At 42.2% G+C, this 15,769-nt stretch overlaps 1 protein-coding gene across 1 annotated transcript in view; it reads left to right on the top strand.

The window, feature by feature from the left end:
• Window positions 1–2,891, top strand: part of gtpbp2b (GTP binding protein 2b) — a 42,972-nt gene extending 40,081 nt beyond the window's left edge. Inside the window, exons 10-12 of the mRNA XM_085355517.1 lie at window positions 84–255; window positions 2,460–2,624; window positions 2,703–2,891. Of these exons, the coding sequence (XP_085211643.1) occupies window positions 84–255; window positions 2,460–2,624; window positions 2,703–2,891 (526 nt within the window). The remainder of the gene's footprint in view (window positions 1–83; window positions 256–2,459; window positions 2,625–2,702) is intronic.
• The last annotated feature ends 12,878 nt before the right edge of the window (window positions 2,892–15,769 follow it).

The raw sequence follows: 15,769 nt of genomic DNA, 5'->3' as shown, positions 1-15,769 counted from the left end.
ACAGAGCAGGTCTTTGTAATCATGGAAAGTGCCGTGCATTACACTAAGAACAGTTTGTGTTTGTGTGACGGTCTGTGTTTCAGTGGAATGTGTAGGGAGGGTGAGAGGCTGGTGGTGGGTCCAACTGATGAGGGCCGTTTTCTGCGTCTGAAGGTGGGCAGTATCCAGAGGAACCGCTCTGCCTGCAGAGTGCTGAGGGCTGGACAGGCTGCAACGCTGGCTTTGGGAAACTTTGACCGTTCACTATTGCGCAAGGTTAGAGGCCACCTAAAGACATGAAAGGATGTAGGAGATGATTTAAAGGGGGATTCAGGTTTTTTTTTTAAATGTAACTTGCACAAATTCATACATCTCTGTGTGTGTATATTGCATATTTTGTTTGCTCTCTTTTATTTATACTGGAAGTTACTTTGCAGTTCCTTTGAGAATTTGGAAAACACAGAGGGAAGGATCGCAGTCGACCTTCATGGTCGCAGTTTTTCAAATTTATTAATGGTGTTTAATTTCTCTGCGAAACACAGACCAGACTCATGCTAAAAATACAGAGTATTCTGTTATTAGTTCAGGATCTTTACCTTACAATATAAAGAGGTAACTTGAAGCAACGGTTGTTTTGAATTGTCCCCCAATGTGTTGAGGAAAGGATCTCTATAATTGGCAAGGACAGACGACAACCCAAAATGTTCTAACGTACATGCAAGAATTGTCTAGGAAGTAAAAACTCTGCAAACCCTACATACAAAGTGTCTCAATCAATTTATCTTTCCTTGATATAGTGACTTCTTCTGTGACTCTAAAACTCAACAACTTCACTCAGTTTAAATTTGCACAGTGTACCTTTGTAGGTCATCTCCTCATGCACCTCTGGACTGCTGTCAGTACAGCTGCTGTTATCAGATTACTATGGGCTCTAACTGTGGCCATAAATATTTTGTACTTGTAAATCAGACTGCGTAGTTGTAACTCTGTGCTCAAGTTCCCTCGCTTGTGTGTGAGTTTCAACTTAAAAGTGCAAATTTTGACCAGAAATTTCTTCCTTTCAGCTTTAACTTGTAATTATTTTTTACAAACACAAATCTTTTTTACGCACACTGAAATTCTTATCTATGGATGCACAAACATAACATGTTCAGATTTTTTGGGTTACAACGTTACAAAACAAAAAAATCTTTCTGACCGTAATTTGAGCCCTCAGATTACTTCCTGGTAATCCAAACAGAAATTCACATTTTTGGTCTCTGCACATTTTTAAGGTCATTGGTGAAACTGCAGACACCACAAGTGGTGAGAACACAAGTTCAGAGAGATGATGTAGCTTTGTATTGTATTTTTTTTTTCAGAGAAAATTTGTCCATATAATTAAAAGAAAAACAACAAAGACAAAACTCACAAGACTATTGAATTTCTTGACTCGTTCAAATGACACATAAATTGGCACATATAGTTCCTGAGTAAGGCATGAAAAGGTGGGATGTTGCTCATGAAAAACATTTGACTTGCAGGTGTCCAAATTGGTCTAAGGAAAATTCTAAATGCATCCTGAAAAGCAACTTGCAGTTTGGCTTTGGTTATGGCTTTACTATAATTACACCATAAATGACCCGTATTTTTTTTTAAAGTACAATAGGCTTAAAAAGTGCCAGATGTATGTGCCAAGATATTAGCTTGCTCGTACACCTTCACAGCACTGTCTTTTCACATCATCATCATCATTACAAAGATCACTTGTTAAGATATGACCCAAGTTTTATACGTTGTTCCCCACATCCAGTACTTGGTTGCTAAATGAAAAGATGGAAAATTTACCTTGTCATCCTCCTTAGTTGTAACAATCACAATAACATGCTTTTTAGGGTTAAAAGCAATATCATACCGGGCACTATAACTAGCACAAACTAAGTAACTACTGCAAACCAGGACTGTAGGGAGACAAAATGACCAAATCATCATGGAGGTTACCCACCATACACCCAGTCTTACATTCATTTAACTTGACAGAAAGATCATCAATATTCAAACTGAATACAACAGGAGACAATATTGCACTTAACTTGCATAGTTTGATGTGAGGAAAGTGTATTGTCTTTCCATCGAATGTTTTTATGCTAAATTGCTGATACATTTGTTTTTGACAACTTGTATATGTTGATGGATGTGAACCCAGCGTTGCTCTTCAAATACCAACCTGTGTATTAGAAGGTGGGCATATTATTTATCCAAAAATGAAACATTTCTCTTGTGAGCGTGAACTTATGGATGATAGAAGCTAGTTTTGGATTCTACCACCTGGAAATGTCTGAGAGTGTGCACAACCAAGTTGTAGGAAAATTTCAATTTATTCGTAACAAGTTGCGCACTAATGGATAAAGGACTGCTTTTTGATACCTGTAAGACCTGCAAATATTCTACAACTGCTGATAACAACCTGTGGTTACATCAGTGTGTTATTGGTGTTACAGGGCATGGTGATGGTCAGTCCCAAGATGAACCCAACCATCTGCTGTCAGTTTGAAGCTGCCATTGTCCTGCTCTTCCATGCCAAGACTTTCCGTCGGGGGTCACAGGTCACCATACACGTTGGTAATGTCAGGCAGACTGCCACTGTGGAGTGCCTTCATGGAAAGGTTTGAAATTACATAATACATGATTATTTTTCAAGCTTCTATGTAACCACATCATGTAACCTTGGATTTCTGCTGCAGGATGAGCTGCGTACTGGCGAGAGAGCTGTTGTTCGTTTCCGCTTTATCAAACACCCCGAGTACTTGCGCCTGGGCGCTAAGCTTCTCTTCAGGGAGGGCGTCACCAAAGGCATCGGCCATGTCACCTGCCTGCTGCCCCCTTCTCAGAATCACAACCAGAACCACGACCAGAACCTGCAGGATTATTAAAAATTGCTCCTTCATCAAACAGACAGATGTTGAGGCAGTGAGAATGATGACTGCTTGGGGAACATAGGTCTCTGATCAAATTTAGCCATGCACATCATGTTGGAGTCCCACCTGTTTTGGATCTATGTTTCTGTCCTCATCCGTTCCTGCGGTGATGTCAGAAAGGCTGTTTTCCAGCAAACATTCATATCTTGAGTTAAAGCTGGATGACCATTAAGTGGACTTAAGCCTGAAGATTAATTTGAAGTTTTGCCACAGATTGATTAAAAGGTTCCTTTTTATCATTGCCGCTGTCATTGGAAGATAGCAGGAGTATTTTAAAAGCATGAATAGTGCTTACTCATTGCTGATGTGGAGTGAAGGTGTAATTCTGTTTCTCTTGATGTGCACGACGGATTGACCTCGCTCTTCGTACTGTCTCAGAGACATGTTTGCACGCTTAAACTCATCAAGAAATTTGGTGAGGGAAGATTATATTTAGCACATACTTTATTTTCATTAGTCTTAGGTGGATTCCTTTCTAAGGAGTCTGCTTATGATGCCAAACATTTTAGACCCTTGCCGTGGTTTTTTCGCGGTCTAGCCATTGACTGGGGTATTTTTCACAAAGCATTGGATGAGTCAGGCGCCATTATCTGACAACATTGGTGGGCAAACTATTAATTTGTGATTTCAAATTATCACCAGAAGTGTGTAACTTCATTAGCAACATCCTCCCGAAATGCGCCAACAACATTGAGAGTAACATCCTCCTCTCTGACCCTTAATGCTCGCTGGTCGCTATGATAATGCGTAAATATTTCCAAATAAGACACACAACTACAACAAGGGAAAAGACCCAGTTAACTGAGTTAATGATAGAAAACCCTGAAAACCATCAATTTCACACCCGAGCCTCAACTCTCGCGGTACGAAATGACTCAGGCTGTTTTCCAACAAACATTTGTGTCTTAACTTAAGCTGGATGACCATAGTGGACTTAAGCCTGAAGATTAATTTGAAGTTTTGCCACAGATTGGGGGTTGCGGACTGCTGGACTAATTATTGCAATGACTGATCTATATGTACTGAATGGTTGACTAAGGCTACATTCACACTGCAGGTCTTAATGCTAAATTCCAATTTTTTGATCAAATTCGACTCTTTTTTTTGTCTGGTTGTTCACACTACAAATAAAATGCAACAGCAAATGCGCTCTAGTGTTCACGGCATGCACAAAAGAAGACGCAAAAGAAGACGTCACACACAACACGCTCTGCTTATAGAAGTAAAAATGGCTGCTACAGAGCTAGTAGGTGTTGTTTCAGCAGTCTATCAATTTCTGCACAGTCATAACCGACATAATTTTGAAAAATTATTAGGAAAAGAACGACACTGAGAAAAAAAGAGAGCCCGTGCTTTAACAATGGCCTCGTTTGGACCAGTGGCTCCATGCAGAGGTATATATGGCCACGGAGTCGTTTAGCTTGTTTGAATTGTCTCCCCATATGCTAATCAAGTCCAAAACCTCAGTTTCTGTGATCGGATATGGGTCGCATAGGGTCAGAAAAGTCGGATTTGATGCATTTTCGCCTGCAGTGTGAACGTAGCCTAAGATGTTTTGATGATTCAAAAAAATGTTTGGTCTTTTGATTTGAGATCACATTGTACTAGTTTGTGTTCAGAACTGTAAAAACATACTTCATGCTAATACTTATTTCTGCAGGACGACCAGGTGATTTCATTACAGTTATTTTTTGAGGATGATTTACTTTCTGAATGTTGGATGAAATATATATTTTCGTCCGGAGTTAAGCTGTTAGTTAAATGCATCATAAGTCACTGTGTTCCAGGAGTGTGACAGGTTCCTTTTCCCTCAAGAAGGTGAAAAAAATTTGTAGAAGAAACTGGTATTAAATTCTTAACCATCAAATCCTGTACATTCAGTATCTGCATTTACGAATGGCAGAAATATTTGCTACTAGGTTTCCAGTTTGTTCCAACTCTCCATTCATATTTGTTGGCTGTATTAGAAGTTTGTACATTTTAGAAGCCAGGCAGCTTTTGCAGCTAAACCTAACCTGCATGCCCTTTGAGTGATTAAAAAACAATCGCACATTTCAAGTATAACACACATGTGGTGGAGTGTTTATGCAGGTAAACTTCATTTTTCTGGGGTTCTGTGCAATTGTAAAGCTAAATATTGAATGTACTTTCCTTGATCCTGTGTAGCATTTCAATCTTATTGCTGTTTAATGGAGTGATGGTTGATTTCGCACTTTGTATTTTGATTCTGCATGTTGGAGACTACCAGTTCTGCAGTACAGTGTAACGTGGAGGTGGTACTGAAAGGTGTGACATGCTAAAGCTGAACATTTAAATGTTATGGGGTGAATTTATTAGTTTTTACTGACCGTCCCTTTTAGTGAGAAATAAAAAAGTAACAGTAAGAAATGCAAATTCTGCTTTCATCAATTTGCAACTTTAACACAGAGGATGTTTGTTTTAGACATCGTACTATGAAAAATGGTTTTGTTCTCCATCTTCTCAGCTTTTCTGAGTTATGGCTGTCAGTCTGTCCGTTTTAAAAAAAATCTTCCATAACATTTCCATATCATGGTAGTCTTTTGCATTTGTTTCCTCCATCCGGACTTGGGAACTTCTAATCCTGGGGTCTTTATCATCAAAAGAGCCATTTTGCCCCCTCATCTGCCCAAAAAAAAAATAGTCAGGAGCCGCAAAAAATAACAGAACTTGTAAACTTTTAAGTTTTTATCTTTTTTTTTAAATTAAAAACTAAATAAAACAACAGAAGTGCAGTGTGCATTTGTAGGCCTGCTTTGACATATCTTAAACTGAACTGTAGGCCTATGTAAGTTCTTCCTATATTTGTGTAAAAGTAAAATAAAAACCAACCCACTTTAATATAAATAAAACAATAAATAAAACATTTAGCTGCAACTTAGCAGCTTTAAAAAGAAAATTAGGAGCGTCTTTGACAGCGTCGTTGTGGGTGATCGTGGCTCAAGAGTTCGTCTTGTAATCAGAAGGTTGCCGGTTCGAGCCCCAGCTCTGACAGTCTCGGCCATTGTGTCCTTTGGCAAGAAACTTCACCCGCTGCCTACTGGTGGTGGTCAGAGGGCCTGGTGGCGTCAATGTCCGGCAGCCTCGCCTGTGTCAGTGCCCCAGGGCGGCGGTGGCTACAATGTAGCTGCCATCACCAGTGTGTGAATGGGTGGATGACTGAATGTGTAAAGCGCTTTGGGGTCCTTAGGAACTAGTAACTACTCCACTTATACAATCCCAACAGAGCACTTAGATCATCCAATCACAGGCTCCTAGCACAACCTCGAATGAAGTCGAGAGGAGACCGGGCCTTTGCCACCGTGGCACCCAGACTCTGGAATAACCTCCCTGTTCATATTCGTACTGCCGAGTCTATCCAGTCTTTTAAATCACGTCTTAAAACGTATCTTTTTACTTTGGCTTTTGATTCTAACTAGTTGGCTGTTCTAGCTTGTTGTGTTGTTGCCTATTGTTTGTTGCCCTGTTTTATTGTTTGTTTTAATTGTCTCATGCTTATACTGACTGTGAAGCACTATGGTCAACACTGTTGTTTTAATATGTGCTATATAAATAAATAAATTTTGATTTGATTTGATAGTAAGGCGCTAAACAAATACAGGCCATTTACAGAGTCCATGTCAGTGTTCTCTCATCCTCTTCGGGTTTTTTCTCAGCCAGCAGTCAGTGTTTTGAACTTATTTAAATCTTTATCCACTATGTTGGCCAGTTCAATTTCTAGATCAGGCTTGCTTGATGCAATGATGGCACGGTGGGAATAATCATAATTTTTTTGATTGTTCGCTTTTTTGAACTCTCTTAGGGAGGGGAAGTGAGAGAACGTACCTTTTTGTCCATCTCTTGCGAACACTGTCATCTTGCGCTCAAATGCCAAAACATTCTCCAGCGTCTGCAGGGCCGTGCTTCCCTTTACTTGGAGAGTTTTATTCAGCGTGTTCAAGTGACTTGTCATATCCACCATGAAGTAAAATTTACCCAGACAATCGAGGTCTTCCAGTTCAGGATAGCGGAAGCCTTCCAAGTTTTCTCATGCTCTAGACATGTAGCGAAGCGTTTCAGCACCTCTCTCCTGGACAGCCACCAGACTTTGTTGTGCAGCAGGAGATCGGCGTTGTCGACTTCTTCTAACAATGAACAAAACTGTCGGTGGCTTAATCTGTTCGCAATTATCTTGATAACGAGGTTCATCACTTCAACACATTCGGGGTGAATGTTTCTGCGCACAGTGCTTCTTGGTGGAGGATGCAGTGAAACGCCATCAGCTATCGATCCAGTGACTTTTGAAGTAAATTCACCAAGCCTAATGTGCTCATCTCATACTGGGTGCCCCATCAGTAGACACTGACACCAGGTGAGTGGTGTTTTTTCCTTTAGCTTCTAGACAACTCACAACAGCCTCACAAATGTCCTGCCCTCGTGTTTGGCCCTTTAGCGGTATGAGTTCAATCAGTTCTTCCTGCGGCCCATAACAGTTGACATATCTGCATAACAGTACTGTCTGCTCAACATCGTTCACTTGACTCATCACAGGCAATTGAAAATGATTGAGCTGAATTGATGTCATCAATTTGCCTACTGCTGATGTTTTCTGCCATTTTAATGGTCCTGTCTCTGACGGTCTTTGCAGAAAGAGGCATTTCTCTAATTTTCGGAACAATTTCCTGCTTGTTTTTAAAGTCGGAGAATAGATGCTCTGATGTTTTATGAACGATTCTTTCATAAATTCTCCGTCTGTGAACGGCTTCCTCCTCTTTACAATCTTCAGGGATGCTACACAACTAGCAGTGCTAGTTGACTGTGGAGAGCTGATCCACTTCTTGAAAGATAGCTTGCTCTCTTCAGCTTTTCGTAACAGTTCTGTCTTCGGCTCCATCTTCAGTTGGGGATTTTTCAGCGAATCCTTAGTGCTCTAACACATATCCATGTGTTGGAATGGCCCAGTCAAAGTCCAGATCTAAATCCAATTGAGAATCTGTGGCAAGATCTGAAAACTGCTGTTCACAAACGCTGTCCATCTAATCTGACTGAGCTGGAGCTGTTTTGCAAAGAAGAATGAGCAAGAATTTCAGTCTCTAGATGTGCAAAGCTGGTAGAGACAGACCCTAAACAGCGGTCCCCAACCCCCGGGCCACGGACCAGTACCAGTCTTACAATCCCACACACTGAGGAGTGTTTTGGTTGATATCTCTTGATTTTCCCATGTCACAGAAACAGGCTCTGTGTTTTGCCTTATATGCATCCACAGCTGTGCCACCAATTTACTCACATGGACTCTACTAACCTATCAGAAGCTTCTTCAGCTCAGAATGGAATCTCTGGAGTTTTCTTATTAATTAACAATAAACTTAGTGTATATGTACTCCTAAATTTGATCAAAGTGATAAAAAATAGAAGCTCTGTCTCTCTTTATTCTGACATTTAACTAATTCAAAAGATATTTCAATATTTATTTAACCAAAACAAAACAAGTTTACTCTAAATTGATGTTGTACAGTAAAAAAATGTTCTTGTGTTTTCCATAAAGTGTAAATATCTGGTTTCAACTGTGAATAAACTGCTGTGTATTGAAGTTCCTCTTGTTTTGCATAGAAATATACTGAACAACATACAAAGCATAATATATAAAATAACATCTACCAGAGTTTTTTCTTTGAAAGAAGCTCCTCATGTCCATTCTTGTATATCAAATTTCAAATCAAATTCAAATTTTATTTGTCACGTACACAGTCATACACAGTACGATATGTAGTGAAATGCTTGGACAACTGCTCGTGACCTAAAGAGAACAAAAAAGGAAAAGGCTGTGAATAAGATAGGAAATAAATATGAAAAATTAAAAAGGGTAAATTTAACTAGGAAGGAATAAAATATAAATTAAGGTTAAAAATGAAATAACTGTACAACACAAATTAGAATGAAGGGTAAATTTAACTGGGAAAGAATAAGATAAAATATATAAATTAAAGTTGAAAATAAAATAACTGTACAACAAAATACACAATATAGAACTATATAAGAATGTATGAAGAAATATAAATAAATATATACACAATAACAGCAGCTGTACAAGTATTAACTAGAAATGAAGAATATAGTGACCAGTGTTGTGCAAAACCAAAGTCCAGAAAGTCCAGTGTGTGTGTAAGAACTGTATGTGTGGGTCAGTACTGTGTGGTGGTGTGATTGAGAGACCGTATCGCCTGCGGGAAGAAGCTCCTCCTCAGTCTCTCTGTGTTGGTCTTCAGGGAGCGGAATCGCTTTCCTGACCTCAACAGAGAGAACAGTCTGTTGTTGGGATGGCTGAGGTCCTTCACGATCTTCCTGGCCTTGGTCCAGCACCGCCTGCTGTAGATTGAGTGCAGGTCAGGGAGCTCGGAGCGGATGGTGCGCTCAGCTGACCGCACAACCCTCTGTAGAGCTCGTCTGTCCTGCATGGTGCTGTTCCCGAACCAGGTTAAGATGTTTCCCGCCAGGATGCTCTCTATGGTGCAGGAGTAAAAGTTCCTGAGCACCTTGGAGGGCAGTTGGAAGTCTCTCAAGCGTCTGAGGTGGTAGAGACGCTGTCGGGCCTTTTTCACCACGGTGTTGATGTGACAGGACCATGACAGGTCCTGCGTGATGTGAACTCCGAGGTATTTGAAGCTGTCCACTCTCTCCACTGGGCACTCATTGATGACGGGGGTCTGGTAGTTCCTCTCCTGCTTAGTGCTGAAGTCCACTATCAGCTCCTTTGTCTTACTGACGTTTAGAAGGAGGTTGTTCCTCTGGCACCAGTTCTCCAGATTCCTAATCTCCTTCAGGTAGGCCGTCTCGTTGTTATCAGAGATCAGGCCCACCACGACGGTGTCGTCAGCAAACTTGATGATGGTGGTGGAGCTGGTAGTGGCCACACAGTCATATGTGTACAAAGAGTACAGCAGGGGGCTCAGAACACACCCCTGGGGGGCTCCAGTGCTGAGAGTGGTGGAGGCTGAGACATGTCCGCCCATCCTTACTGCCTGTGGTCTGCCAGTTAGGAAGTTGGAGATCCACTGACACATAGATGAGCTGAGTCCCAGATGCTCCAGCTTGGTGGTGAGTGTGGAGGGAATTATGGTATTAAATGCAGAGCTGTAGTCTATGAAGAGCATTTTAACATAATTCCCCCTTCTAGTGTCCAAGTGAGTGAGTGATGTGTGGAGGAGATGAGAGATGGCATCGTCTGTGGAACGATTTGGACGGTAAGCGAACTGTAGTGGGTCCAGTGTGTCTGGTAGTGAAGAAATGATGAAGTCTCTGACCAGGCGTTCAAAGCACTTCATCACTACTGAGGTGAGGGCTACAGGGCGATAGTCATTGAGAGAAGCAGGGTGGGGTTTCTTCGGGACAGGAACAATGATGGACTCTTTGAAGCATGTGGGGATCACCGAGTGAGATAAAGAGATGTTGAATATCTCAGTGAACACAGGAGCTAGCTGGTATGCGCAGTCTCTTAGGATACGACCTGGGATGCCGTCTGGTCCTGCTGCTTTCCTGGTGTTCACTCTCTTGAAGGCTCTCCTTACTTCATGCTCGGAGATGACGAGCACGTTTCCGGTGCTGGCAGTATCTTCCTGTCTGCAGCCGTTAGCGCCGCTAACACTAGCATTGTTGGAGTCCTTAGCTGCAGCCTCGAAGCGAGCATAGAAAGTGTTCAGCTCGTCTGCCAGAGTCACGGCCGCGTTCGTCATACCAGTTGTTGGTGCTTTATAGTCCGTTATTGTCCTTAGTCCCCGCCACAGGCTCCTAGAGTCACTCTGTTGGAGTTGTGACTCTAGTTTCATCCCGTAGCGCTGCTTCGCCTCTTTCACCGCCCTCCGCACGTTATATGACGCGGCTTTGTACGGGTCCATGTCCCCCGTCATGAGTCCCGTGTTGTAGGCAGCGGTGCGGGATCTCAAAGCGTCGCGGATGGTTTTATCCACCCACGGCTTCTGGTTGGGAAACGTTGTGATAGTCTTTGTCTCCACGGTATCATCCGCTAGTTTCCCGATGAATCCCACAACCGCTTCCGTAAACACGTTGACGTCATCGTCGGAGCTGTTTCTGAACATGCCCCAGTCTGCGTCATCGAGTGCGTCCTGTAACGTGCATATCAGTGCATTACTGAAACTGATTTATTTAGCCGTGGAGGGAAACAACTGAAAATATGAAATAAACACACATGTAAGCTAAGACTCTCTAAAGAAACAGCATTGCTGTTGTTCGGCTTTTCATTTCGCCATTTGTTGATTCACTTGAAGACCAAGTAACGTAATATGGGTCAAGTGATCAGTTTGATATCAATCTTTCGTGATGCACCGTCATATTTACATTATTTGTACGGTATGAATGATTTGCTTTGGTACCTGGTCGAACTTCAGTTCTCCTCTGTCTGCCTGGCTGCGTTTCTCCAACAGCGCACTCGCAGGCAGCAGCTGCCCCGCCCCGCTTAGTGTCTGAGCTCGGATCATACCAATTTTTACAGTCGTAAATTCCCACAGTGTGCACTATGTGCTTCGAATATTGTGTGTAGTTTTTGTTTTATACAGTTGTCAGCCAGGCATCTAACTATGAAAAAGTTACACTCCAAAAGACCCCGGGCTTCTGACAAAACAACCCGGGCTTAAGCCCAGTAAGCCACCCCCGCTCCGCTACTGGGTCAGATGGGTTAAAATTGCTAAATCTAGTGGCCACTGATCATCATTTAGTAATCAGATTACAGTAATGTGTTAGTGTAATAATAATAATAATAATAATGGATACTTTATTGATCCCCATGGGGAAATTACTTGCTTTTCTCTGCATTTGACCCATTCACTCAGTGAAGCAGTGGGCAGCCCACTAAGCAGGCGCCCGGGGAGCAGTGTGTAGGGACGGTACCTTGCTCAGGGGTACCTCAGGGTAGCCGTTAAGTGGATTCGAACCGCCGACCTTCCGATCATGGGGCGACCACTTTACCTACTGAGCTATCCGATTACTATTGCAAAAAAGGTCATTAGATTACTGTTACCTTCCCATGAGCACGCTGCATTACTAAAACCGTGATTTTTTTTTGGCGAGAGTGTCTCATGACAATGACGTAAGCGAGTGAGAAGTTTGTGGCAACAGCTGTGTGCAGATCAACAATGGAAAATATAATGAGTGTGGGAGAGCATATGAGCGTGCAGCGTTTGAAGCGTGGAACTACTGACCTTACTTTGAGTTTGATTCCGTAAAAAGTGACAAAAACATTCCGGTGTTCACTGCGTGGAAAGAAAACTTCTTTTTACAGCAAAAAATACCCCTAAACTTCCAGCGCCGAGTACACTGCCACAGGAACGTGAAATTCAGAGAAACTGGATTCTTCCACTGACATGACAGCTGCGACACACCTGCACCAGGGCAAACCTCCGGCTGCCCACTCCTGCTATACAGGTGAAAATAAAGCAACAAGACTGGTGAGTCTTTGATTTTATTTATTTTCTGCTGTGTTTTACGTCCATCTATTTGAAAGAGTGAGTGTAAACACAAAAAACTATTTAATTTTATATGCTGGAAAGTGCAGAAAATAGGTTTAAATGTTTGGTTAAACAAATTTCTTCCAGTCAGAGAATGTTGCACATAATTTAAGTTTTGCTTGATGCATAAAGTTAAAAGATTAAAACTAATAAAACAAGTTTTAAAAAAAGACTTTTTCATTTGATTACATTTTATATGGTGTTGGCCAGAGGGGCCGATGGTGCGATATGGCAGCCTCGCTTCTGTCAGTCTGCCCCAGGGCAGCTGTGGCTACAACCGTAGCTTGCCTCCACCAGTGTGTGAATGTGAGAGTGAATGAATAGTGGCATTGTAAAGCGCTTTGGGTGCCTTGAAAAGCGCTATATAAATCCAATCCATTATTATTATTATTATATGATGAATTGGGCTGACAGATCTATTACTTTATTACCTATTCAGGTTGTAAAATGTTTTTAAAAAGTAGCTAAGTAACTAATTACTTCAAAAATAAGTAATCAGTAAGTAATGGGATTACTTTGGGGAAGTATTCAGTAATTAGTTACTGATTACTTTTTTCAAGTAACTTGACTGACACTGATGTTTAGCTACACGGGAAAACTTAATCTCTGGACAGAGCTCTCGATATCTTTCCAGGAATTTCCCTCGACTAAGCCATCTCATGTCAGTGTGTAGCAACAACTAAGAATGGACCTCCAGTTGCGCACGAAATAGCCGTCTTTGAAGAGATCTGGTGCGATGGAACAGGCGAACTTTGTTGCCACATCCATTATCTCTTTCATGTTAAGCATTTTTGTGCATAATGTGTGTATTATGCAGTGATAATTGAGGAAGTCCGGGAAAGCATCGCCCTCCCTGCAACTGGCAATGAATCCATTTGAGCTATCATCGCAGGCCCTTTGTCTGTGGTGATGGACACCTATTTGTATACTGGGAGCTGGGTTTTCTCAATAAAGTTTCTGAAGAAAAATGTCCTCTCCTCACGTGTGTTCTTTCATGAGCAGTACTTTTAATAGCTCCTTTTTTGAAGCCATATCGGTAAACACCATCCGAATAAAAATGCACAACTGGGCTGTGTCACTCATGTCTGTAGACTTGTCCAGTAGCAGTGAGAAACACTCGCAGTTCGCAATATCCTTCCTTCTTACTTGGTCCAGAGCCCCCACTCATTTTTATATCCGTTTCTGAGTTTTGCAGCACTTGGCGTGCCTTTACGCGCATACGTTGTTACCAACGTGTCAGAAAAGGTCAGATATCAGACTGGCTGCCCTGTATGTAAATCAGGTGACAAATTTCACAGTGAGCATGGATAATAAATAGGCTGACATCTAATTTTTAATGCCATGCGATCTACCCACACTACCGTTGCGATCAACCGGTATATATATATATATATATATATATATATATATATATATATATATATATATGTAGTCAGAACTGAGGGGATTGAACTACCAGAAGGCAACATTGCAGACATAGAGGACAGTTACAAGTACCTGGGGATCCCGCAGGCAAATGGGAACCATGAAGAGGCCGCTAGAAAGGCTGCAACCACCAAGTACCTGCAGAGGGTCAGGCAAGTCCTGAGGAGTCAGCTGAATGGTAAGAACAAGATCCGGGCCATCAACACATACGCCCTGCCCGTGATCAGGTACCCTGCTGGGGTAATAGGCTGGCCAAAGGAGGAGATAGAAGCCACTGACATAAAGACAAGAAAGCTCCTGACCATGCATGGAGGGTTTCACCCCAAGTCCAGCACCCTGAGGCTGTACGCTAAGCGGAAGGAAGGGGGCCGGGGACTGGTGAGTGTCAGCACCACAGTCCAGGATGAGACAAGGAACATCCAAGAATACATTGGGAAGATGGCCCCAACTGACCGAGTGCTCAGTGAATACCTCAGGCAGCAGAAACCCAAGAAAGAGGAGGGAGACGAGGAACCATCATGGAAGGACAGGCCCCTGCACGGTATGTACCACCGGCAGATAGAGGAGGTGGCTGATATCCAGAAATCCTACCAGTGGCTGGACAAAGCTGGACTGAAAGACAGCACAGAGGCACTAATCATGGCAGCACAAGAACAAGCTCTGAGTACAAGATCCATAGAGGCTGGGGTCTATCACACCAGGCAAGACCCCAGGTGCAGGCTGTGTAAAGATGCCCCAGAGACAATCCAGCACATAACAGCAGGGTGCAAGATGCTAGCAGGCAAGGCATACATGGAACGCCATAACCAAGTGGCCGGCATAGTGTACAGGAACATCTGTGCCGAGTATAACCTGGAAGTCCCGAGGTCAAAATGGGAGATGCCCCCAAGGGTGGTGGAGAATGACCGAGCTAAGATCCTGTGGGACTTCCAGATACAGATGGACAAAATGGTGGTGGCTAACCAACCGGACATAGTGGTGGTAGACAAACAGAAGAAGATGGCCGTAGTGATCGATGTAGCGGTTCCGAATGACAGCAATATCAGGAAGAAGGAACACGAGAAGCTGGAGAAATACCAAGGGCTCAGAGAAGAGCTCGAGAGGATGTGGAGGGTGAAGGTAACGGTGGTCCCCGTGGTAATTGGAGCACTAGGTGCGGTGACTCCCAAGCTAGGCGAGTGGCTCCAGCAGATCCCGGGAATAACATCGGAGATCTCTGTCCAGAAGAGCGCAGTCCTGGGAACAGCTAAGATACTGCGCAGGACCCTCAAGCTCCCAGGCCTCTGGTAGAGGACCCGAGCTTGAAGGATAAACCGCCCGCAGGGGCGTGCTGGGTGGTTTTTTTTTATATATATATATATATATATATATATAATATTTACATTTCTTTGTGTCTGATGGTGTTGACAAAAACCTTGCACTTCCCCAGCAAAAACATAAATTAAAAAACACCTGGGAGATTGTACCAAAACATAGTCAGACAGCCAAAACTTTGTGTAACAATTATATGTAAATGTGTTTTTGAAAAATCAAAAAATAACTTTTTTACCTGTTTTAGTCACTAATCTCAGGAATCGCTGAAATGCGAACTACCAAGAAAAAGAATTGCATTTTTTTAAATTTAAATTTAACCCTATTACAACTGTTGTGAAACTAATGCAGCATTTCATATAACACCATATCAACAGTCAAACATGGTGGTGGTAATGTGATGGTCTATGGCTGTTTTGCTGCTTGAAGACATGGACGACTATAATTTGGAACCATGAAATCTGAAATGTTTACGTGTGACAAATATGCAAAAAAGCTCCTGAGAAATCCAGATGAGGTTAAATCCTTTTCACATTCAATGAAAGATTGAGAAACATTTCCTTTTTTACATTTATTTTTTAA

The sequence above is a fragment of the Diplotaxodon limnothrissa genome, linkage group LG6, assembly GCF_057381915.1.
Source record: "Diplotaxodon limnothrissa isolate DT_005_m linkage group LG6, D_limnothrissa_male_GT1.1, whole genome shotgun sequence".
Lineage (NCBI taxonomy): Eukaryota > Metazoa > Chordata > Actinopteri > Cichliformes > Cichlidae > Diplotaxodon > Diplotaxodon limnothrissa.
The sequence above is the reverse complement of the archived record's forward strand: the minus strand, read 5'-3'. Positions and strand labels throughout refer to the sequence as shown.